General features: G+C 28.4%; 6 protein-coding genes and 1 long non-coding RNA gene across 16 annotated transcripts; 3 read left to right on the forward strand and 4 right to left on the reverse strand.

Annotated features, from left to right (window-relative positions):
- Positions 1-607: 607 nt before the first annotated feature.
- On the reverse strand, positions 608-1,847 carry LOC143154214 (uncharacterized). The gene is made up of 5 exons (XM_076326131.1): positions 1,732-1,847; positions 1,351-1,586; positions 1,132-1,195; positions 848-1,020; positions 608-719 (listed from the first exon to the last, which is right to left on the reverse strand). The coding sequence occupies exons 1-5, from the start codon at positions 1,816-1,818 to the stop codon at positions 608-610; spliced, it is 672 nt and encodes a 223-aa protein (XP_076182246.1). The 5' UTR covers positions 1,819-1,847.
- Positions 1,848-3,450: 1,603 nt separating this feature from the next.
- On the forward strand, positions 3,451-10,242 carry LOC143154197 (ras-like GTP-binding protein RhoL). Of its 5 annotated transcripts, none has more exons than XM_076326097.1 (7): positions 3,456-3,555; positions 3,805-4,069; positions 7,347-7,516; positions 8,886-9,015; positions 9,299-9,413; positions 9,515-9,632; positions 9,820-10,242. In XM_076326097.1, exons 3-7 carry the CDS (start codon positions 7,492-7,494, stop codon positions 10,017-10,019), a joined length of 588 nt encoding a protein of 195 aa, XP_076182212.1. In that variant the 5' UTR covers positions 3,456-3,555; positions 3,805-4,069; positions 7,347-7,491; the 3' UTR covers positions 10,020-10,242. The 5 variants fall into 5 exon arrangements, with proteins under 5 accessions (XP_076182216.1, XP_076182212.1, XP_076182215.1 ...); XM_076326099.1 differs by lacking the exons at positions 3,456-3,555; positions 3,805-4,069 and adding exons at positions 4,296-6,735; positions 6,833-7,027; XM_076326101.1 differs by lacking the exon at positions 7,347-7,516 and having other exon boundaries at positions 3,451-3,555.
- Positions 3,706-4,955, reverse strand: LOC143154200 (uncharacterized). Its single transcript, XR_012994022.1, has 3 exons — positions 4,742-4,955; positions 3,992-4,189; positions 3,706-3,930 (listed from the first exon to the last, which is right to left on the reverse strand). It is a non-coding gene; the product is annotated as an uncharacterized LOC143154200 (long non-coding RNA).
- Cbp20 (cap binding protein 20) lies at positions 8,564-12,635 on the reverse strand. 4 transcript variants are annotated; one of them, XR_012994021.1, is made up of 5 exons: positions 12,425-12,635; positions 11,899-12,219; positions 11,578-11,720; positions 11,371-11,495; positions 8,564-11,264 (listed from the first exon to the last, which is right to left on the reverse strand). XR_012994021.1 is itself a non-coding variant. In XM_076326102.1 (4 exons), exons 1-3 carry the CDS (start codon positions 12,497-12,499, stop codon positions 11,616-11,618), a joined length of 501 nt encoding a protein of 166 aa, XP_076182217.1. In that variant the 5' UTR covers positions 12,500-12,635; the 3' UTR covers positions 8,564-11,495; positions 11,578-11,615. The 4 variants fall into 4 exon arrangements, 3 of the variants coding, with proteins under 3 accessions (XP_076182217.1, XP_076182219.1, XP_076182218.1); XM_076326102.1 differs by having other exon boundaries at positions 8,564-11,495; XM_076326104.1 differs by lacking the exon at positions 11,371-11,495 and having other exon boundaries at positions 8,570-10,579.
- Positions 12,636-12,799: 164 nt separating this feature from the next.
- Positions 12,800-14,195, forward strand: LOC143154196 (uncharacterized). Its single transcript, XM_076326096.1, has 2 exons — positions 12,800-13,686; positions 13,753-14,195. The coding sequence occupies exons 1-2, from the start codon at positions 12,996-12,998 to the stop codon at positions 14,193-14,195; spliced, it is 1,134 nt and encodes a 377-aa protein (XP_076182211.1). The 5' UTR covers positions 12,800-12,995.
- A 989-nt stretch (positions 14,196-15,184) lies between these two features.
- Positions 15,185-16,481, forward strand: Smb (small ribonucleoprotein particle protein SmB). The gene is made up of 3 exons (XM_076326176.1): positions 15,185-15,343; positions 15,612-16,146; positions 16,279-16,481. Exons 1-3 carry the CDS (start codon positions 15,341-15,343, stop codon positions 16,392-16,394), a joined length of 654 nt encoding a protein of 217 aa, XP_076182291.1. The 5' UTR covers positions 15,185-15,340; the 3' UTR covers positions 16,395-16,481.
- A 1,533-nt stretch (positions 16,482-18,014) lies between these two features.
- Positions 18,015-23,771, reverse strand: LOC143154238 (uncharacterized). Of its 3 annotated transcripts, XM_076326172.1 has the most exons (13): positions 23,591-23,771; positions 22,636-22,810; positions 22,368-22,546; positions 22,093-22,202; positions 21,882-22,007; positions 21,648-21,813; positions 21,327-21,560; positions 21,075-21,215; positions 20,859-20,998; positions 20,641-20,772; positions 20,377-20,550; positions 19,945-20,177; positions 18,015-18,108 (listed from the first exon to the last, which is right to left on the reverse strand). In XM_076326172.1, exons 1-13 carry the CDS (start codon positions 23,652-23,654, stop codon positions 18,105-18,107), a joined length of 1,878 nt encoding a protein of 625 aa, XP_076182287.1. In that variant the 5' UTR covers positions 23,655-23,771; the 3' UTR covers positions 18,015-18,104. The 3 variants fall into 3 exon arrangements, with proteins under 3 accessions (XP_076182287.1, XP_076182288.1, XP_076182286.1); XM_076326171.1 differs by lacking the exon at positions 18,015-18,108 and having other exon boundaries at positions 19,552-20,177; XM_076326173.1 differs by lacking the exons at positions 18,015-18,108; positions 22,636-22,810; positions 23,591-23,771 and having other exon boundaries at positions 19,548-20,177; positions 22,340-22,507.

Consider the following 23,771-nt stretch of genomic DNA (forward strand, 5'->3'; position numbering starts at 1 on the left):
TCGTAGGCAAAGCCTATCTTGCTTATTCGTATACTCCTTGTTTTAAATTCTTTCGCTCTCTCTTTTTTATCCCTCTATTTTCTGTTTTATTTCTAATACTGACCGTTGATAGACCAGTGTTATAAATTTGAAAATTATTGCACGATCTCTTACCGATCGTCGATAGACGTAGATTAGAGATCTACACTCCGACACCGTGTTGGTACACGTATAGGTGTTCCTGTCTAATTGAGCCTTCGAAGCAGTTGCGAACACATTCAACAATTCTATATTTATATATTTATATCTTGTTGCAATTTTATATTTATATCTTGTCTATATTGTTCTTTTGCATCGTGTACCCTGAAGTAGCGGCAGTAATGTTTATTTTGTTTTTAAAAATTCTGAAAATAATTTAATTTAACAAGAAATTATTGCCCATATTTCCAAGAAAATCATTTACTCCATACTATTTAAGGTGTCCTTTTTAAATAAGGAAAAGTAGAAAAGTATCTAGTAAGAAATATTGCACTGCAGTGTATAGAAAATTTTTAATATATTATTTTATTGCAAGTTTTCTTAGCACCAATACATATATTGGTAATATAACTATAATACCAATGTAACTTTATTCGTGATAATTATTGCGCACTATTTGCTTTTGTTTTACTTTGCTTTTCAGATTCTCAAACATATGTTGCGCAGATTCAATTTTTTTCAGTTTATTGTCATTATTTACCCTACAAGTAAAATTTAAATCAAATAATTGTTTAAAAAAGTACCTAATCTAGACTTACTATAAAAAGTGTTTAAATTGTAGGAATATAATTGGTTTAATTGTAGTTATTGCACAAAAATTACATCGTACCGCGGGATATTAGTTATTAACATTTCTTGTGTATTCCCGTCAGAGTTTAAGTAAGTGAAATTTTGTAAAGTTTCCAGATTTTCTAATTCTTTTGACTGCAATAGTATTTCATGTTGTATTTTGTTGTATTCCTGCTGATATTGCTCGAGGTCCTTTGATATATTTTCAATTGACTACAAAATATATATTTTGTTGGTCACTTTTTATAAACAATTACAACGATATATTTGTAAATACGACGTATTTTATAGTACCTACTATAAAATATTTTTAATCAAACTTACATATTGCGTCTGTGCGTGTAGAAAGTTATCCGTGTAATTTGCACAGTTGTTTCGAAAATTATTGCTAAAAAATTCATAAATTTCATTTAGAAAGATATTAAAAATAAGTATAGAAATTTTAATGGACCCGAATATTATAGTCATATTATTTACACCTAATAACATTTTTATATACAAATACAGTGTAATTCAAAGTATTCATTAAAAAACTGAAAAAACCATTGTTTGGAGAAAGTTTCCATCCTCTGTACTCTTAAATTTCTTAATTCCTGTTGTTTAAGGTCAGATATTTTCATCATTTCGGACATTGCTTCTCTGAGATGGATCTCCTTTTTCTGCGTCTCACTGTATTTGATTTGTTCCGCCCAAATATTCATCGATAAAGCAGAAAACTGTGATTCCCAGTAATAGCGTTTCCCTTTATACTTGTTAATTTCTTCCTTTAGTTCTACAAGCTTGAAAAATCATAATGAAGCGATTTATTTATACAAATACCAACTACTTATTTATTTTATTCAGTACAAAATATTGAACATAGAGTTAACGATAATATATATAGACGGTAATAAGTCGAATAAAAATTTTGAATAAAATTAATACCTGCTGAATTAAAAAATTAAGTTGATGCTGTTTATTATTGGATTCTTCTTGCAACTTTTCCACATTTTCGTTCAAACTTTCAGCCATTGTTTTTCCTTTATTTATTAATAAATGAATTCTTGTATTGATAAATTATTTCTGGAGCTTTAGAATTTTAAAGTCCGATAATTAATTAAACAGATACACGACTTAAAAAAAATTACATGTATTACGACCTGCTATTTATTTATATATTTACTTTGTTTTCGTTTAGAAACGAATAATCCGGAAGAAATTAATCAATCGTGTATGCACTTTCTTCAGTGAAACAAAAGACTCTGACACCAACAATATTATTTGTGAAAGAATCTCATTCGTCCGCTGTATCTTTGTTCAGAAATGTTTCATAGGTCCGACATATAGTGTCTCGAAACATAGAAAGACTTTACAAATGATTAAAAGCCGATGGTAAAACTGCCGTTAATTTTTTTAATATTTAATAATTTAATTAAAATTAAAATTAATAATATTTAATTAAATTTTTTAATATTTAACCAATAGAACCAACAGGTACTATTAACGCAATGGTAACGCCATCTAGTGCTTCAGCCGTGCAACAACTAGACACTTGTCAGAAGGTAAAAGATGCATTTAGACGAATTGTCTAGAAACACATTTCTAAATACTTATTTCGAAAACATATGTTCAATTTAATTGTGTCTAATAAATTCAATGAAATTATGATTTACAATAATCACTGCTTATTAACAGATCTATAGAGTAATGATATTATGTATTGCGCGATTTACGTTTCAAGTACACAGTGGAATTACATTTGCTCTATTGAAATTTTAAATAACAAAACGTATTTTACTGTTTTATAAAAATCATACAATTTTCAACAAAGTGTGCATTATTATCAATGTTTAAAAGATAAAATATTCTTAATAATATTGAAACAATGCAAATCACAGCATTGTACCAAATTTGTCAAACAATCGGATTACGTTCAAACGTGCGATCATTAATTAAAACGACTGCGTCATCAGGCGAATACTATTTACGCATATGAAACTATTTATCATTCCCAATATGGGGCGTGCGTAATTTAGAATTTCAATCTATCTACACAATGAATCGTAAATGACCGATCCTCTCAATATAATAATGTTAATTTCAATATTACTTAATTATGCTTTTTCTTATCGCTATAATATATCTAAGTAAAAACAGAAATGATTGGTAAGTGATACAAAGAGAAATAAACATTTCAGTTAAAAGATTATTAAGCAATTATTCACTTTTTTATAGATTTGATAAAAATAATTCGCTTTTTTATAAATTTGGCAAAGATATTTATATTAAAGCGAATAATAATCAATAATAAACTAATAAATAATAATTGTGTAGAAGTATTATTATTAAAAACTAATAAATAATAAACAAAGAAGAACATTATAATGAATGTTATAATTTTAACAGATGTGCTTTACAAAAAATCAATTCTATTTTTTAGAAAGGAGAAACATTTTACTTCAATTAAAAATCAAAGTTTTCGACTATTTGCTCGGTGTTAAGGCAGCCCGATGTTTGCCTCTAGCCAACATAAACGTGGTACTCGTATAAAAAATATTAATTAACTTAACGCGATTTAGTGGAATCTATTGTATTATTATTATTCATACAGAGGATGGCTCGAAAGATTATTATCGTAAGATACGAAAGAAGTATATCGGTCTCTTCATGTCACGTATTTTCCGATATATCAAGCTGACCTTGAATATTTGTTAGCACTATATTGTAATCGATAAAAAGACGAATTGGAAGGTAAAAATGGAATAGAAGGTAATTTCTTTGTACAATATTAATCCATATGTTAGATTGATTATCATTGTTTTACTTGTTAAATCGTATTTTCAGCAATTAGGTTAGAATTTAGCTGGTTGTTTACTATATTAAAAATTTGCTCTTTCGTTGTTAAATAAGACTGTTTATTTTAGCAAATTAAGTACAAAACATGACGTTTGATCGCGATATCGTTGGTAAATCGAATTAAAATTGAACGTTCACCCGGCACATTGTATATCTTTTCAGGCTATGCGTGTAGCGTAATTGACGTTTCGGTGAACGTTTAAAACGCGTCGGCGGTGTTTCGTAGTCGTCGAGTAGCCGTCGCGCGAAGTGCATCCATGAAGGTTTCCCGTTACCGCCCGACGGCATCTAAAAGAATTTCAATTAGCCAGAGTGTCTAAAATCGTGTACGAAACGAAATTTTACCTACAGATCGATTTAAAACGCGGAACATGTGCTTCGATGACCATTGATTATATTTCCCAGGAAAAACTTTACAATTAACGCGGTGAGTCATTGATGAATAATTGTTTTTTCTTTAAGACATTCTTCTTCATAGCTATTCTACTACACGTTGTGTCTCCAGTTGCGATAGTATATGCCTAAGCGATCTTGCATACAGGGTGATCTGAAATTCATAGTGCAACCGGAAAAGGAGTGACATTCTCATTTCTAACAAGTTGCCGCGATACGGTAATTTTGTTTACTCCGTGTAACGAATTCGGTACAAAATTGATATCACCGTTTCTTCCGAGTTCTTTCGACTTTTACGTATTTCACGTCTGGAGCAAAATATGTCACGTTCGTGTTTCTGTCAGATACGTAATCGAAAAGTTTTCAAATCATTCTCAAATACTGAGCTTTATACGAAACGAAACTGTTACACCATTTCCATTTAAAATCAACGTAACAACCGACACATTATCAGACAGCTGTAAGATTTTGTAAAATTAAATAATTATAACAAATAGTAGCGCATTAAGTAATGGTACGTTTTATAAAATTTGTGCATTGTAACGTTAATTTTGTGGGTACGTTAAATAAATTGAATATTTATCGCGTTGTTCGTAATTTTTTGAACTTACGATTATCGTAATAGTTAGACTTCATCGAAGATACGTGAATCGTACGTTAATAATCTTATCGTTTCTTATCAGTGTATTATTTATTATACACTTACTATTGTCACTTAAAGCGCGCAGTCTTGTGCCGATTTTGTGGAAAAGAAACTGATGAAAAACGAAATAACAGATAAAGTTAGACAGTATAGGTAATTAACAGATTCAACGCGCTTCGCAATATTTTCAATTTGAAACTCCCTTTTGTCGTGTCCTTTTAAGAATGTTTCTATCGCGTTTGGCGTAAGCTATTATGGAAAAAGCATATATTGCACTCTTGTCAACTATTTTATTCAAAAATCCTTATATCCTGAACGTGATCGATATACAAACGTTACGGTATACGTAAACGAGCGTAACGCAATAATTGTTTAAATTATCAGGGCAGAAAATATGTGTGTCAAGAGAAAGTATTTGAAAAAGAAAACTTTGTAAAAACAAAGCTATTTTTCTTTTCGTATTTCTTATTCTTCGACCATAACCTACGTTATTGTACGCAATCCGCGTCGTAAAATTATCGAATCGTGTGGGAGATGATATTTCGTATTTTTTAATTACATGCGTATTTCCGAAGGTCATACACGAACACAGGTTCACGAGCATAGCCAGATTATGTCATCGCTACTTTATTTGCGTGCCTGTAACCTATTTACGTAAAAGTCTTGCTTCATTGCGCGGGAGAAAGGTAAATAATTTTTTGTTAAAAGGGAAAAGAACCCCGTAACGATGACTTATTATTGGCCATCAAAATGTGGCGTGTACAGGATTGCTGTAAAATAGAAAAACAAAAGACAAAATTCATTATGGAAATTCATTTTAAGATATCGCTAAGACGAGTACCCGTATAGACGTTAACATTCTCCAATCGATACAATAGCCGAATTACTTAATTAACAAATAATTACTCGTACCTATTTTTTAATAAATACTACTTCTATTATTATTTTCTGTTTCCTCCTCGTTCAAACTATTTAATATATTTTATTTTTAAGATTTTCTTACGAATAAGTGATCGATTACTCAATCGTACACACGTTAAATAAACAAAATAGATTACAATAATATTTGACAAAATGTTTACTCTTTAAAAAAAGAAAGAGTTTGCCTTCGTGCGCCCCCTAACGAGTTGGTAATACTTTTTCCTTTGGAGCTGTTTTATATTTTCGACATGTAGACATATGTAATTGCCACTTTCGAAATCCTAGGCTACAATGGGCACGTTTTAGTTGCTCAAAGTCAATTCGATATTTCTTCTTCATTTCTCTCTACAAACTATACGAAATGACATTTAAATTAAACGCGACTACCACTAAGAGTATACATTAAATTGTATCACTGACAATTAAACAGTTCGTTTCCTTACATGGTATGCCTTTTCTCTAGATGTCTAACTGTACCGGGACGTACTAGAATAATTCAAATGATCTGTCGGTATATAATTGGGATTGCTCTTTTTCTTTTTCATTATCTTTTCGTAGCAATGTTATTGAGTCACTCGATCGAACGCAACGAATTTGGGGTTAGAAATCGGGAAAAGTGACTAGGTACGTGCATAATTGCAATAAATTTTATTACTCAATTTTGAAAATGATTGAAACAGGTACGGAATGCGGAAGGAAGGGCGTGGCTAGAATTATTTGATGCGTCGTGTGTTGAAGGCACACCCTCAATCTACCTACGCGACATCCATCTTTTTGTCTTGCTGTAATTCTCCTCATATTTCACGTATCATCGGTCTGCGCTTTTTGTACATCGTACAATGCTAACTACCATCCAATTATATTTTATTATAATTCCATTTGTACGCCGTTATGTTGATATACAACGTGAGTGTTGATAATAATACGAAGACATTTCGCCTATTGTGATAGCAAAACAATGGCGAAACGATTAGTATTATTAACGGTCAAGTTTTCATCATTATTGTAGATTATAGAACTTGGATTGTTTTCTATTATAAATAATTGTAAAAGAGCAAACAAGTGGTAGTTTTGCAATGCTCTTTAAAAACATACTTTTCCTGAGAAGTAGCACCGTGTACCAACGTAATTGACTAGTAAGTGCGATGATCTCAGTTTTATGGGGTCGAGTGGTTTCACAAATTAGGAAACATAATTCCATCATTTTAATTAAACAATTGCCCACCACCGTAGTGCAGTGAATCAGGCGGAAAGTATTCTTCTGTGGTCACCATTTCAACCGCATTGATACGAATGGTGATTAAAATTACTTTGAACACTTGGTATGCCCTCTAGCGCACTATCCTTACGAAGAATGCGTCTTATTTTGAATAATTACTTTCGAAACGAATATTTCAAGTTCTTCGTCTGATATTTTACAAAATACAGGTAGATATATAAAGTAATTTGTTTTTACACAAATGAAACATTGAAGACTCGTCTTTTTATCTAGTCTCTTTAACTTCAATCTTCTTAAAGAAACTTTATATTTGTTTCTTATTATGGATCAATAATGTGTCATTAATCCAAGATGTAAATACACTAATATAAATATATTTTCGAAACTAGTGACAACTAGTTTATAATATTCAATTGCAATCATAATCATTTTGCTAGAACCTACACATCTCGGACCAATGTGCGTATGTCAATGAGTCTTGTTGATAGGAACTATCACAGTACTACACTCTCTCTCGCTTCTTTCCAGCTAAATAATGTAGCGGATAATTGAGTTGGTCGGATGATAAATAGATAATTAGCACCGCTGATAACAAACATCGTCAAATTGAGCGGGAAGCTGCGAGCTAACTGAACAGGATTCGTGGACACTGGATCCTTATTTCCAATACACGATGTGCAATAAGAATAATAAGAAGGGTAATTACAGCTAATATATACAAAATTGTACCGCTAATAAATAAAAACCTATGAAAATTTGAAAATGCGATAAATAATTCTTAAAGTACCACAAACCAAAATTAAACACATTAACATACTTATCAACAAGTGATAAAAAATAACAAGATAACAAAACAACTGACTGTATAATCTTCCGTCGATAATAGAACAAATCTTATTTCGTATAGACATATTTTTGTTTCGTACTATTTATACAAAATTCTTTAAATCTATACGTATTGTTTCAATCGAACATTTTCAATAATACATCGTTTAATACGAATTAAATGAAATTTTTTTATCAAACGATAAAGTTGATATTAGAATAAAATAACAGACAAAAGAACGATTTGAACGGAAAAAGATATTTATTTTATACGAATTGTTTAATGAATATGTTGCTTTTGTAATTTAGATTCTACAAAAATACTTAAATATACAGGAAAATAAATTAAATAATATGAGGGGTTCGAAAAGTTGCGATGGAAATATTGATGATTCAAGGTACACAATAGTAAAAGCATTCACTTTGGAAACATGATTCAGATTATGCGTTATAGAATAAAGTGATCTATAATTATAGGTAAAAAATATTACTCTAATATTTATACATCACTTTAATCGCATTAAATTTTCCTTTATTTATGTACAAGAATATTAATTACGAATTATTCGATTGTTCGGAAAGTCACTTCGTTTTTTTTTGGTGAAAATGAAACACAATTTTTTTAGAGTGAATATTTTATTAAATTATATATTCTCCATTTTGGAAAACAAAATGACTTTCTGAACAACCCAATAAATGTATTAACATAAGTTAATACAATATATTATACAACAATATTATATGTTAATACAATAATTAATAATATACAACATAAGTTTTGACATTTTTTAATGCAATACATGTCTTAAAAATGTGTAAAGGTATAATGTACATTAGATAAAAAATTAATTCATTTTATTACAATTGTTTTCTAATTCACACAACCTAATAACTACAATAATATCATTATTATGTTGGTAATCTTTGATTTTCGTTAATACGCTGTACAACAAATAATGCCAAAGAAACCCTTAATGTGTAATCATTTAGTGCATATTATTCTTCAAATAAAAAAAAAAGTGGTATCAAAATTACAGCAAAGTATTACAAATTTTTTATCTCATATTTTTATTTTAATCTCATTAGAATTATAATATTGCTATTGTTACAAACTGAAAAATGTATTAATTTAAAATAACAGAAATACCTTAATAACTATATTGTACTGATTACATAATAAGTGTATATTTTTAAAAATACACATTTTATGTAAAACAAATGAAATTTCTATTTATTTTACAGAAAGTGGTAATATAGCATCCCTGCACAGGCCAATCAAAGTCACAACAATTGGCGATGGCACTGTTGGCAAAACATGTATGCTTATTACATACACGACAAATGAATTTCCCTCAGAATATGTGCCCACAGTGTAAGTACTAATTGGAGTACATTGTACAATTTACCTCTGAATGTAATGATCTCAAACAAAGTAAACTGAGTTCACTCTTAGGTTCCAGACTGTGATTTTCTGAGACTGGTTAACTTTATGTGCTTCAGTTAGGCGAGCTTGCATCTTTAAAACATTAAATGAAATTCAATTAAATTCTTTTTTCTAACTATCCCTTGAACAGACTATGAAGTATCATTGTTTATTGGATATTCTTATGTCTGTTCAATAACAGAAAATTATATTTGCAATCTGTTTTCCTCAGTTTCGATAACTATGCAGGAACCATATATGTAGATGGACAAGAATATGATATGACTTTGTGGGATACAGCTGGTCAGGAAGATTATGAGCGGATCAGGCCTTTATCCTATCCAAACGTAAGTGATGTTCTTCTAAATAATGATATTTAACTGCTATTCTATTTAATTTTTTATAAGCATTTGAGTAACATCAATTTACAATTAAATTTTATTTTCAGACTGATTGCTTCTTGATCTGCTTTTCAGTGAATTCTCGCAGTTCTTTTGAAAATGTTGCAACCAAATGGCATCCAGAAATTAAACATCACTGTCCAAATACACCTATAGTTATTGTAGGCAAGTACTTTGATTATTGATTTATTTTAAAAAAATTTTAATTTGCTTCATTCTTTATTTGTAGAAAGAATTATATTTTTAATGTAGCAGGTAAAATGTTAGTTATAAATTTAAATTTTCTTTGCATTATAATATTGTTTGAAAGTAACTATAAAATACTTAATTCTATTTAATATTTTATTGATAGGTACTAAGGGAGACCTTAGGAGTACAGAAAATGTGGATACAATTACACCCAAAGACTGCAAAAAGATGAAAAAGAAAGTGAAAGCTTACAAGTATGTTGAATGTTCTGCTCTGAAGCGTGAAAATTTGGAAGACGTTTTTGTTGAAGCAATTCGGGCTGTATTAAAAAAACCATCGACTAAACTTTGTTGTACATTTTGAAAATCAAGTTACAAAGTAATATTTATAACTAATTACTTATAAGAAGCACTGACTTGTAATAATTTTAATATCTAGAAAAAAGATTCATTATTCCAAAGATTACAATTTTTACAAGTAAAAGATATACTGTAAATGTGTTACTTTTTATGCAATTAGTTAAGTCAATGTCACTCAATGTTTATATTACAAAGTAGGTTAATAAATATGATTTGTTTTATCAGTATTACTTATTTGATAAACTTTCTTTCTAGAATTTTCCTCAAATTTTTGTCTTACAAAAGAAAACGAGATACTATAAAGTAATAATTCTTTGTACTTGATAAAATTTTCTATTTAATATTCTACTAACTCAAAATAGTTTCCTGAAAAAGACCCTTTCATATATGGATGATATAAATAGATATAGGCATGAAAATCAAGGATGTAAGTGGAAACGAAAGCGATAACGGGAAGAACCAGTGACATTTGACCGCGACGGAGAAACGGCACGCGACAAAACGGTGTATGCATATGCGTAGGTTTTCTAGGAAAAGAAATAAACTGGGGCGGGCGAGGGACACCTGGAAAAAATCAGTCAGTAACGAGAAGTTGACGAGTGCGTTTGTCTAACTTCATGTTCTTATTAACTAAATAAGTTACTAACTTAATAAGATATTAAGTCATGATTGCTTCATGCCATTAAATCTGGTATTAAACCGTCAAGTATCGTTCTTTCCCGAAACTCTGTTGACTCATCCTAGATATACTTTTATGAAACAATTTAGCGCCAAAGCAAGCGTTTTAAAATTTTATAAAACAACTTTTAATCGTTCTACTACAGGACCTCTCAAGTGCCATGGTTTAATAAATAATTCTTACTAATGTTTTATACATATTTACTTATGATATTTAGAATGAGTTAACTGAAATTAGGATTGTAAATATTTTCATTATTTTTAATGATAAAAAAAAACCAAGGAAGGAAATGTTTAATTGTTGAAAATGAATAATAAAATAAAATTTACTTCTCTCTGAAGATCAATTTTTATGATTTTAAAGACACTTATAAGTCTCTTTTTTTTTATAAATATAAACAGGGCCAAATTGTACAATTTTATTAGATAAAATTAAAATAAAACACATTTTAATTAAGATAAGAAAATTAGAGAGCACAAACACAATTTTTCTCATGAGTAGATTAAAACACTGTACTTACATGTAATTGTTTGTATTACTTGGGCAAAACAGAAATGTGCAACTTTGCTCCTGTTCTCGGAAACAAATTTGATAAGTTAAATGTGAAAAATTTAAAAAGGATATATATACCACTTAAAAAAAACTTAAATAATCTTAAATTTTCAAAAATGATGACCTTAAGTAACAAGTAATTTTTATCACATTATCTGCACCGTCAAATCAAATATTTCCTTCCTTGAAGAGTTTTTGTATCCATAAGAAAAGGTATATCTATATAACTACAGTCTTAAGTGCCTCATCCTGTGTACACATCCATCACAATTATTAATCTAAATATTATATTAATTGTTTCTAAATGTTATTATAACTTCCTTATACATACAAAATTGGACATAGGAAGTCAGTCACAGTTTCATAATTTCAACGTCCAAATGCTCCATCGGAAAGAGGTGTTACTTTTTGTTGAATTATTTTACCATAACCGCCTCTTCCACTATCAAAGTCCGATCTATATTCGTCTCGAACCTGTAAGAATATAATTTTGTTATTGTATATCTTATTGAAAAATCTGTCTATACTTCCATTAATGTACAATCATTCTGTCGATCAAATGTCAAAATATGTTTAATGCTTTCCATGCATCTTTAGTTATATAAATAATTTTTCTAGAGCTAAGGGTATTAGAAAATTTAATGTTGCATACTTGTCCTCCAGTTTTCCCTCTTCCATATTGTCTACCTTCAATAAAACCAGCATCCCAATCTGTCCTAATTATTCTGTCATCTAAACGTGTTCCATTAATGTATCTCATGCAATGTTCAGCGTCACCTCTTTGGTAATATTCAACAAAACAGAAACCACAAGGAGTTTTTTTATATTTATCTAAGCCCATTATAATTCTCCTAATATCACCACATTTTGAAAACAACTCATATATTTGTTCTTCTGTCGTATAAAAGGATAGATTTCCAACATATAAAGTTGTGGAAACTCTTAAAAGTCTGTCCTGTTCAGCTCTAGAACCCTAAGAAAGAAATAAATCATCATAAATACAAAGTTTGATAATCTAATAGTTTTACTAATGTACAAAATGATAAATAATAAAAAATATTATTTTGACATATAATTAAGGAAAAAGAATTTACTCTCGTCACAGTATTTAATCTCTATATTTCAAGTATTAGAGAAAAGCAACACGCAGTATTTTGATATTATATTAGACGACCAACCTTAAAATGTTGATCCCGATACGAACTTAATTCGACGGAAGGTGAAGTTGATGGGACTACTTTTACTGCAGCCATGTTAATTACTTTTATAGAAATTTATAAAAACGTTTTTTTGAATAACTTTACCAGATTCAAAATTAGAAAAATAAATTTTTAAACCCAATCAGTAAATTTTATTTAATATTATTGCACATATAATCTTCCATACCAAACATTTCTAGAACAACAAAAGCGCCATCTACCAACGAGGGAGAAAACGAATATATCGAAAAGGTACTCGATTTATCACTTTAAATTGTCAAATTAGGAAATCATTATTCATAATATTTGTACATAATATTAATACTATTAATTACATTCAATTACAAATTATAATTCGATTATATTTTTTAAACAAATTCTACTATAATGTTGTCTGTTTTTTGAACCAAACATATGTATTAATAACATCATAATGATAAAATTACAATGCCAACATTGGAAACGAAGAGTTTTAAATTACAAGATATTCTGGATTCAATTAAATTACGAGAACTAAATTATACTGCATAATAGCAAAAATATTTTTGAAATGAATAACAAATTACAAGATTCTGTCACCTCACACGAAACTACAGTTTCTGAGACATCGAAAGCCAGTTCTATTTCAGGTGCTAAAAAGAAATGTTATGGATTACTTTTCAGCTGCTTTAAAGTTAATCGTAAAAGACAATCTAAGGAAAATTTTGTTCGTTATGAACCCAAAGAATATGATTATATTGTTGAGAAACTTGTTGTAAAACGTGTGCCGTTTGTCTTTTTTACAATATCGGAAAATGCCTTAGAAACTAAAAGTGACGTTTGTAATGAGGATACTCAGAAATCATTAGCAACAGCAGAAGTAAATACTATATATTCTACTGGTTCAGAAACTCACTCATTGTTATACTGCTCTGACAAATTAAATGGAAATATGGAAATTCCTAATAAATGTTTACACTTTGGTGCAAATATGACTGCATTAAATGAAAGAGACAAAAGAAGTATATTATCCACTAATTATAATACTAAGATTACCAAATTAATGAATACTATGAGCAGTTTACATCCAAATTTAAAAGAATGCAAAAACATACCTAAGAACAATAAAATTTCATCTAAAGAAGTTAAGGAAATTGCATTCATTCAAGAAATTTTAAATAGAAATGATAACAGTCAGATACAAGAAACATTTACATCATTTCCTACAACCTCTGTTCAAGACTCCTTTTTAATGAAAAAAGGTATGAAATTATTTACATGTTAACTAATTTTAAACAATTTTGATAGTAATTTTTGGATACTTTTAGAGTTGAAAGATTTAAAATCTCCTATGTTTAAATCAAAAAAAGAACAGAAAAGTTATAATTTAAAAGAAGTTCAAGGTATGTATACGAATGAACCTCAAGATGATGATAATGCTCAAAATAACAAAACATTTATTGCTCAACCTGTCCAGAATGTATTTTATAATTTTGCAAACTTCAAAAAAACAATCATCGATACAAATCAATTGAGTGTAGAGAATTGCAATTTAGAGCACACAAATATAAAGTCACAAATTAATAATAGATTGTCATATAATCAACAAATGTATGTAAACAAATCTAAACTTCTGGTTGATAATATTATAAACACTGATCCATCAAATATAACATTAAGATGGAAAATTATTGTAAGGCATTATAAACCTAAAACACTACACTATTCCAAAGATTCTCAACAAATTACCAAGTATTGTAATATTAATTAACATATTAATACATTTGAACTTACTTGTAAATGCACTTATTATATAATCAGTTTTACACAAAATTTAATTTCTTTGTCAACTTTTTAACGTTTATTTTGCAATGAAAATTTATGTTTCATTCTTTGATAACTGAATTCATTAATTCAAAATTACCTAACATATAATAGAAAGGACTCATGTACTACGTGCATACATTTTAGATGAAAATTGTTATAAAAATTGTAATTCAACACTTAGTTTTAACTTGAGATCATAAAATCGTATTATGATGGTTTCACAGTAAGAATAAGTGTCAAGTATTGATATCTTCAATTTTCCAAAACAATTACTTGATTTTGGGATTCTATTTTCTCGAATTAATTATTAATAAATAATAAATTATGACTTAAGATAATTTAAAAAAATCATAAATAAATTTTATGATCTACTTTGTATTAAATTTTATGCAGTTTGATATCAGACGCGGGACATGATGCGCTGCACGCGCGCACACGACACACACACACGCGCGCACACGCACATACAAAACAAACAAACACAAACAAACAAACAAGCACAAATATGCTATTTTGGATAAATTTATTAGTTTCTTATTATTTTGTATCTTTTATTTGAAATAAACATAATAATATGTTATTATATTGTGTATATGATATTATACTGTTAAATAAAATTTCTCATATAGTAACTATTTTCATGAAACTTTTATTATCTGCGTTTTAAAATGTCTGTTTAACTAAAACAGTTTTTAAAAACTTTTTGATGTAAAAGCTTATTTTCTCTAACAGTACCACAAGAACAGGTATCTTTTAAAGAAAATGTAAATTTCGAACAGAATTACTAAAAAATAAAAGTCAACCGATTTTTTCAATTTCTGGTTTAAACTACTAAATCGATATATCAAATTATCTAATATAGATGTGTTGTATGTAAATATTTAGTACATTAAAATATTACAACTTATACAATTTATCCGCTAAACTTTCAGTGTACTGTTTAGTCTAGTAATTGTATTAGAGTCACATGAGCGGCTGTCGTTACTAAGCCACAAACCGAAAGAGAAATCATTATTTTTTATATTTGTAATCACTAACAAAACACAATAATTGTTTCTGATTTTATATATTAGAAAACAAACAAACAAAATGGTAAATAATATCCAAAAATACATAAGTATTCATAGTGTTTAGAACGTATTTGTATCATAACCTTATAAGTTACAACTAAATAAACGTTAAAAAAATCAAAAAGTTGTTAATATTTTATTTTCTAAATTATCACATTTATTAAAATTGTTACAGTTTTTAAACCATACTGTTTGTAATAACGATCAATTTATAAATTGTTATAAAATGTATATTATTGATATATTTTTGTTAAAAGAAATCAAATAAATTGTATTTATTTTTTTTTCAGACGATTGGTAAGAATAATAAGATGCTGCAACATATAAATTACAGAGTCAGAATTATTTTGCAAGACTCTAGAACATTCATAGGCACATTCAAAGCTTTTGATAAGCACATGAATCTTATACTTGGAGATTGTGAAGAATTTCGTAAAATTAAACCAAAGAATACGAAGCAGCCAGAGAGAGAAGATAAACGTGTACTAGGTTTTGTACTATTAAGGGGAGAAAATATTGTTTGCCTGACTGTAGAAGGTCCTCCACCTCCAGAAGAAGGATTGCCAAGAGTACCTATTCCTGGTGCTGCACCAGGACCTGGTATGGGTCGTGCTGCTGGTCGTGGTATGCCTGCCAATGTTGCTGGAGTACCTGCTGGATTGCAAGGACCCGTTCGAGGTGTTGGTGGCCCATCGCAGCAAATAATGACCCCAGGAGGTAGAGGACAAGTTTCTGCACCACCACAAATGCATCCTGGTGGTCCTCCACGTATGCCAGTTGGAGGTCCTCCACCTGGGATGATGGGTCCACCACCAGGAATGATGGGTAATTTTTTTTTATAAAATTTGTATCATTTTTTCTTTAATTATTAACTGAAACTTCTGTCCAAAAAATTAGATTCCCATTTTGAATAGTTGTGCATGAAAAAAAAAACAAAATTTGTTTAATTTAATATAGGTATGCCACCAGGAATGCCACCTATGGGACGCGGAGGTCCACCAATGGGACCACCAGGAATGAGAGGTCCACCTCCTGGTATGATGCGTGGTGGACCACCTCCTCGTCCATATTAATATTTTTAAAAATATATTATTATACTTGACGGTAATAAAATATATTATTGTATTTGATGATAATAAAGGTCTCTTTTGTAATTCTAATGTTTCTTTCCATTTACTTATCCATAATAAAATTGTATAAAATAAAACTAAATTTGAAACCATTAAAATAGTAGAAACATAGTTTGTACAAGGAAAAAGAAAGGGAAAAAAAAGAACATACAAAAAAATGGAAAGGTGGAAAAGGTATCAGAATCTGATTTTATAAAACAGTTATTATAATACTTGGCAGTAACATAATTATACATATGAATGACAATAAATCTTAATGTCAGTACAGTAATATTTTTCAATTTATAATTTAACTGTACTGAAATGTTATTTACAGATAATAAAAACGAAAACAGTTGATACTTAATATAAATCTTTCTTCTGTATTTCAGTCATTCCATTGAGAATTTTGCCAGTAACTGACAAAACAACTTTTTAATGCTTACAGGTCAAAATTCGTCTGTTGAATTTTGCCAGGTTTTGAATTTCTAAAGATATATTTCTTTTATTTGAACTATATTTGGAATGAATTTAATATGTGTGACTTAAAATATGTCATAATTAACAATGGAATAGCTGATTCATAGTTCTGTACAGAAATTGTTAATTTACTACTATTTTTTGAGCAGCTCGTATAGGCAGTTTATCATTTAGAAGACTATCATTATATTTTTCTTAAATCTAGATATTGCCAATAGAAAAACAAAAAGTGGTTTTCCCTGTTTGGAATAAATGTATATGTATGTACATGTATATAGCTACTTTAAATTTTCTATTTATACACAGTAGATTTACTCAGAAACTTTAGTTGAATACAGTAAGTGTAACTATTCAAAACTTCGCAAGAAGTAATTGTAGTTTTTAGACATATAAATGTTGCTTATTATTACCTAACTTTTAGAAAATCCTATTTACATCTTACATATATTTACAGCACTTTAACGATACAAAGCATGAGCAAGTGTCAGAATCATAAAAACAAACGTTTCTTCTTAGCATTATAAATATTATGTAGAAAATTGTGTTGCACATTCTATTCACTAGTAACAATATAATGTGCAACATAAGTTTTTATGATCACACAAAAAAATCCCATAGATCCTTAATAAAATGAGACATTGTTGACAATATTTTATAACACATATGAAATTAGTGATGATATTTTACAATTTGTGGGAGGTGATGTAGTACACGTGAATAAACTTTTCTAGTAATCATTTTTTGAGAAAATATACAGTTTATTAGTATTTGTACGATGTTGAAGGTGTCATTTTTGAGATCATTGTCTTTTTCTTTTACCATTTTTGTAATTTTAATAATGTGTAAATATGGAATGGTAAGTCATAATATATTATTGATCATGCTTTTTTTATACAAAATGAATCAAGAAAAACTGTAGACCTATGTATCTCTGTTGGCTTTAGAGATACAAAAAAATGTAAGTAGACAGATTTTAAATAATGAACATATTCTTTTTTTAAACTCATCTGTTTCAGAGTTTTCAAGATTATCAGTACTTTTTGAAATGGAACTACATACTTTTATTACTTACATACTGTAAATGGTATCAAGAAAAATTTAACTGTATGTTATAATATGACAGTGAACATAGAAGTAACAATTAAACTGTAGAAATTTTTAAATGTAAAACTAGTTTTCTTGAGGCTTCACATTTCATCTGTAACAATGTAATAGCATATCATATGTTTATCAATATAGCTTCTACATAGAAGGTCTACTCATCATTAACATAATTTTTTTAAGGTAATATATTAGTTTATCAGTGAATTAGTTGAAATGGTTCAGTATTATAGCTAGTTTGTTCACTAGACTTAGCACTGTTTACTTTTTGTCTATAGAGAAAATTAAAAGACATTGTTTAAGATGTACCACCCAACCATTTTAGAAGACCTTGTAACAAAGGCCTTGTATTTATATATTTTGTTAAAAATGATGGAAAAAAACTGCAGTTTGTTATTGTATATTTTAATCAATGTATTAACTAGTATCTGTAACTTTATTATAATTTTTTACATTTAAGGTCATTTTAAGATACAATTTTCACATTAGCTACAAATAATAAAAATAAATAATTCCATCTAAAAAAGAGATTCTAAAGATCTTCAGAAAAAAGTCATGTTCTGCACATTTACCCCTCGTATCCCTTTAAATTCTGTTCTACAGATTTGTTTTATATCATCAAAGCCAACGAAAATATTTAGGTATTCTACCTCTCGTGATTCGACTGGTTTAAAATTTATGTAAAAATATTAAGTTTAAAATTGATATAGTATTTTATTGAATATTACGAATGCAAAAACGATTATTTATAGAAGAGTTGCCTACTGTAAAAAAAAATGTGAATTAAAATGTGGTACTGTGATATTAATGTTTGTTCTATTAAATATTAAATTATAAGTAAATTAAAAATTTGGCACATGCCAGATGTAAATTTATCAGTCATGTTGAATTACAATTTTATGAATAGGTTATTGTACAACATATTATTACAATTTAATATTCATTTTATAAATAATTAATTTAACACAAGAGAAAGACATTCATTTTTCCGAGAGAATTAGAATCTATTAATGATTGAATATATAGGCATATATGTATTACACATGTTATGGAATACATCCAAACTTTTTCTGTTAAATTCAATTATTATATGATAATATAATAATGCATACCACAAAAGGTTTTATTATAAATTATTACAATCATCAATTTCAATATGACTCTCCATCGAGTATTGAAAGTTCTCGAAATAAATAATTTGCACTGGACAAAAGTGTAGAAAAACTTGTAAAAAAATATTTATGAGATAAAATACAGAAATTGTAATCATTGAAAACAATTTTAGTAGTACGATAAGTTATATAAATTATTTAGATTATACAAAAATATAAATGATACTTCTTAATGTTGATAACAAGCAAATAACTACATAATAAAAACTGTTGAACAGTATTTCATTAATTTTGAGTATACCATATGTACTTATAGAATAGTTTCAATTTAGGAGTATATCTCTATTTTTTTCGAAACTTCGTATGATCCAAATAAATTTAAATTCATTTATTAAAATTTTGCATTCGCATATATTTTCTTACTCTTTTTATAAGAGAAAAATAGTAAGTCACTGTAGAAGTAACAATAAAAACAAACATACAAGATGTTTCGTAAAATAGATTTGAAAAATTAAAGATTTTTTAGAGTAAATAAAATAACTCTTAGTTTACTTTTGGTCTACCAATGGAAGAAATATTTCAACTTGCTACATATACGCCAAATTTTACTCATCGACGACATAAATTTACAAACAACGTTTAATTCTTCTTTAAAAAGTTTGAGTTCCTTGGATATATTTGAATTTGCGAAATATCTTGCACATAAAATATGTTATTAATTTACAAAATGTTTTCGAAGTAATTATAAAGTTAGTTGTTCGTATTATATGTACGTCTTAATATAACAATTTTATAATATATTTTGACAATTTCAAACTGACCTTTGTTTCTCATCTTTAACAGAAGTAATTACAGCATCAGTTTTTACAATTATCTCTTTATCTTGTACATGTAAATCACTGTTACTTGGTTCTTTCGAAAGACGAGCGTGCGTATTTTGTATCACAGTCTTAGATTCTGAGGTAAGAACATTAGATGATTCAAGGAGTTGAGATAAAGCTTTACTCTTCTCCAAAACATCTTGCCGAAGATTGAACATGATGGTATTACCAGACTGAAAAATATAAGGTACAGACTTTTATAAACATGATGATTATTCAATGTTCAATTCTTTTGCTATTAAGAACTATTGCAGAAGCAAAATATTTGTTATGCAGTAGAATATTATATGACTGTAATAAAAAAATTAATAAATATTGAACGAACATATTTTTATTACTTCTAGTAATTTACATATAGATAACAATCGTTACCTTTATACTGGGTGTTATAGGTTCTGTATGAGATGAGTTTGTTGTTGATAACATAGTTACAGCTTGATCTCCATTGTTGAGTGTAATATGGCGTGGTAGAACATTAATAGAAGCATTATGTTGACTCGTGACACATAAATTTTTCCCACCCATAATTACCTTTCCTAACACTTCCTAGAATGTATAAATTACTTGTACTTTATATCCAAAATGTAAAATGTGAAGGTTATTATTATTCCACGGATTGAATATCAATTTAATTACTTTGCCTGCATGAGAAAGAGTTACACCTTTGGTTTGACCCTTTTGTATAACGATCACGTTCGTTTTAGATGCTAACTTCGCATTAGGATGATGAGATATATTTACAGTTTTATTAGAATTTAGCGTAACACCCTGAAATATTACAAACCAAGATATTTTTAAATTCAATCTGAATAACTTTGTAGTTTTTGTTAAAATTTGTTAATTGAGAATCATACCATTTTGGCAGTGCTTTGATTATTGAATGTTGTAGGCAATTTTTTACAAGTTAATGTTGTTGTTTGCTTAGCTTGAGGCGGTCCTGGTCCATTTGATACAGTTGTACCAGGACATACAGCCATCAGTCGATGTGAATTACCTAAAAACAATTAAAAAATAAATTAGCTTGGTACAGATTCTGAATTGATCTGTCATCAAGTAGCAGTAACATTTACTTGAAGTAATGGTTTTAGTTATTGGGGATTTTACATTAGAATGTATCACTGGTACAACACGTTTTGTGCTGCTAACAATTGAATTTGAATTCTCAGTATTTGCTGTCTTCTCTAAACTATGGGATGATAATATTTTTGAATCTGGAATAATATGGAAAATTAAATTAATTAGCAGATATATATATATATATATATATGAAATCATTAGAAGAACGTATTGTGTTTTTAAGGGGGGAAAAAATGTATTCATACTTAAAATATCTTGTGTATCAGATTGCAAGTTGTTTCCTGATACACATGATACATTACTGGACATCAGAATTGCTGGCCCAATCTTTGTACTAAGTTTATTTTGCGTTGTAATTATTCTTCCTTTAGTTTTTGCAATACTTGTTGAGCCCACTGGGATTACGGTATTAACAATATTACCAGATGGAACTACTGAATGATTATTAGTATTGTCTTGTACTGCTAATTCTTTAGAATCTGTATTTAATATAATTAATTGAAAATATTTTACACCACTTTATAAAATATATGCCACAAATATATTCAAATTAAAGATATAACAACCTGTAATGCTTTCTCCACAATTAATATTATACGGTATTATTGTAACGTTTTGGTGTTGTAAAGAATTTGTTGGTATTCGTGATAATTGAATAGTATTTTCAGGAGATCCTTTTTGAACAGTACCATGATTTAATGGTCCTATTGAATTTGAAGACACTACCAAAACCTGCATTATATAATATTTATTAGTCATTTGTTAAAAAAAATTTAACGAATTAATTTCTATTTATTCACCTTATTTGGAATTACTGTTGGGAGTGGAGAAGTAGCTTTACGTTTTTCAGGAATAGTACATTTTTCATTGACATCAGAATTATTGTTTTGCTTATTTGTATCCTTGTTTTTATCCAATTCAGTGACCTATAACATAATACAAGAAATAAAGTAAATAAAAAAAAAAATAAAATAATATCTTTGCAATACACAATAAGTATATCACCAATACCTCATTTGAAACATTTTGATCATTGAACTTGTCTTCAATAGGTGGAAGTTCATTATTGCTAAGTAATTTTTCTTGTACTTTTAGCTTCACAGGAGATTCACTTCTAATAGCTATAGTGAAACAAAAACATGTCTAATAAACTTTTGTTCTACACATAATATGCAAAAGAATGCTGAATCATTAAATCTCCTTAACTTACAGTTCTACAGCTGTACACTATTTTAATAGACTAAAACCACACATTTACCAAAATAGATAATATTTTTCCTTAAAACCTTTTGCATTCTCTGTTTTTTCAGGAACTGGAAGATTCCTTTTGTTTGCCGCTACTGTTGCAAGGGATAAGCTATTTGCTAGTGTTGTGAAAGCAGATCGTGCCTTCAATCTTGGCAAAAGTGGAATAGCACGACGACCTTCGATAGTCCAATCTGTGCCAGTGTTTGGACCGTTTAATCTATGTTACGAACGATTAATATTCAAATGCAACATCCAAGGAATTTAAAGATTATTTAATTTTAAATACTATTATTTTACAGTACTTACTGTTCAGCTATTGTTGCTAATTTTTCATCGTTCACAGCTCTTCGCACTTCTGCACGATGTCTTTCATTGGAAATATGTAAAACTTTAGCAAGTTCTTGTAATAATTTTTGTTTTTCACTAGTAAAAGGACCCTGAGCACGTAAGACGGACACCATACTTCCATAAGCATCTAACTCTATATTAAACAAAACACATTCACTATATAGCACAATATGTAAATGATATAATACTTTAGAATAATGAATCAATTCTCATACAATTGCATACTTCAACAATTTTAAAAATTTTGATGAAATTTAAGAAATTATAATATAATTAATATAAAAATTACTTTGATTAAATTATCGATTCTAATTATATCTATGTAAATTGAACAGTTACATTGATAAGTCTAACTCTAAGAAAATTATTTGTTAGTTCTGTTACCTACATTTTATCATATTTGTATTTCATATTTAGAACAATATTATTGCACGTATTACCAGATTTGGATTTATTCAAAATTTTAATGAAGGATTTCTACTTATATTTCCAATATTTTAACATATACATATAGAAAAATATAGTTTATTCTTAAATTACAGAAGTTTACATGTATCTAAAAATTCTCTGTCACCGTTCATATAATGCTATACAACACATAACACAGCTCACAAAACGAAAATATCATTAAAAATAAGAAAACGGTTTGTGATATTCTAGTTATATTTAATAACAAATGGATACATATTCATACAACATTAATAAATATTAATACATTTATAAATTATGATTATTAAATACAGTTCTTCAGGTTTCCATTTTCTATTTTTCAATTATGTAAATCTCGTGTGCTATGCTACTTATTATTTAATTTAAAATTGCGTTATATTTTCGATGTGTATAATTCTTTTGAGACTGTAAAAGACTGAACGTTACTAAAGTAAGAAAATAATTATTCGAAACTTAACCTTACCTAAACATCGTAAATATTTTCTGCATTCATCGCGAGTCATCATTTCGTGTCTCAACGACCACATAATTGCATGTTTCGATCGTTACAATAAACGTGTTAAGATTTTACCACTGTCTGTACGCTTTTTCCACATTTTCGACGTTTCGGTGACAGTATGGTTTAAGTTGATGATGAAGTTGTC

This window comes from Ptiloglossa arizonensis, chromosome 14 (assembly GCF_051014685.1).
Source record: "Ptiloglossa arizonensis isolate GNS036 chromosome 14, iyPtiAriz1_principal, whole genome shotgun sequence".
Lineage (NCBI taxonomy): Eukaryota > Metazoa > Arthropoda > Insecta > Hymenoptera > Colletidae > Ptiloglossa > Ptiloglossa arizonensis.

What these genes read in the sequence shown, in the direction of transcription:
- LOC143154214 (XM_076326131.1), bottom strand. Translation starts at nt 1,818, where the DNA reads ATGGCTGAAAGTTTGAACGAAAATGTGGAAAAGTTGCAAGAAGAATCC. An exon ending in TTAATTTTTTAATTCAGCAG is followed by an intron (nt 1,587 to 1,731) that starts GTATTAATTTTA and finishes TGATTTTTCAAG; the next exon opens with CTTGTAGAACTAAAGGAAGA. An exon ending in TACACGCACAGACGCAATAT is followed by an intron (nt 1,021 to 1,131) that starts GTAAGTTTGATT and finishes TATATTTTGTAG; the next exon opens with TCAATTGAAAATATATCAAA.
- Cbp20 (XM_076326102.1), bottom strand. Translation starts at nt 12,499, where the DNA reads ATGGCTGCAGTAAAAGTAGTCCCATCAACTTCACCTTCCGTCGAATTA. An exon ending in ATCGGGATCAACATTTTAAG is followed by an intron (nt 12,220 to 12,424) that starts GTTGGTCGTCTA and finishes TTTCTTTCTTAG; the next exon opens with GGTTCTAGAGCTGAACAGGA. An exon ending in GAGGGAAAACTGGAGGACAA is followed by an intron (nt 11,721 to 11,898) that starts GTATGCAACATT and finishes ATATTCTTACAG; the next exon opens with GTTCGAGACGAATATAGATC.
- LOC143154196 (XM_076326096.1), top strand. Translation starts at nt 12,996, where the DNA reads ATGAATAACAAATTACAAGATTCTGTCACCTCACACGAAACTACAGTT. An exon ending in CTCCTTTTTAATGAAAAAAG is followed by an intron (nt 13,687 to 13,752) that starts GTATGAAATTAT and finishes GGATACTTTTAG; the next exon opens with AGTTGAAAGATTTAAAATCT.
- LOC143154197 (XM_076326097.1), top strand. Translation starts at nt 7,492, where the DNA reads ATGTGCAATAAGAATAATAAGAAGG. An exon ending in TCAGAATATGTGCCCACAGT is followed by an intron (nt 9,016 to 9,298) that starts GTAAGTACTAAT and finishes TGTTTTCCTCAG; the next exon opens with TTTCGATAACTATGCAGGAA. An exon ending in TACACCTATAGTTATTGTAG is followed by an intron (nt 9,633 to 9,819) that starts GCAAGTACTTTG and finishes TTTTATTGATAG; the next exon opens with GTACTAAGGGAGACCTTAGG.
- LOC143154238 (XM_076326171.1), bottom strand. Translation starts at nt 23,654, where the DNA reads ATGTGGTCGTTGAGACACGAAATGATGACTCGCGATGAATGCAGAAAA. An exon ending in ATCAAAATGTTTCAAATGAG is followed by an intron (nt 22,008 to 22,092) that starts GTATTGGTGATA and finishes ATTATGTTATAG; the next exon opens with GTCACTGAATTGGATAAAAA. An exon ending in CTATAACACCCAGTATAAAG is followed by an intron (nt 20,178 to 20,376) that starts GTAACGATTGTT and finishes TATATTTTTCAG; the next exon opens with TCTGGTAATACCATCATGTT.
- Smb (XM_076326176.1), top strand. An exon ending in TCCACCACCAGGAATGATGG is followed by an intron (nt 16,147 to 16,278) that starts GTAATTTTTTTT and finishes AATTTAATATAG; the next exon opens with GTATGCCACCAGGAATGCCA.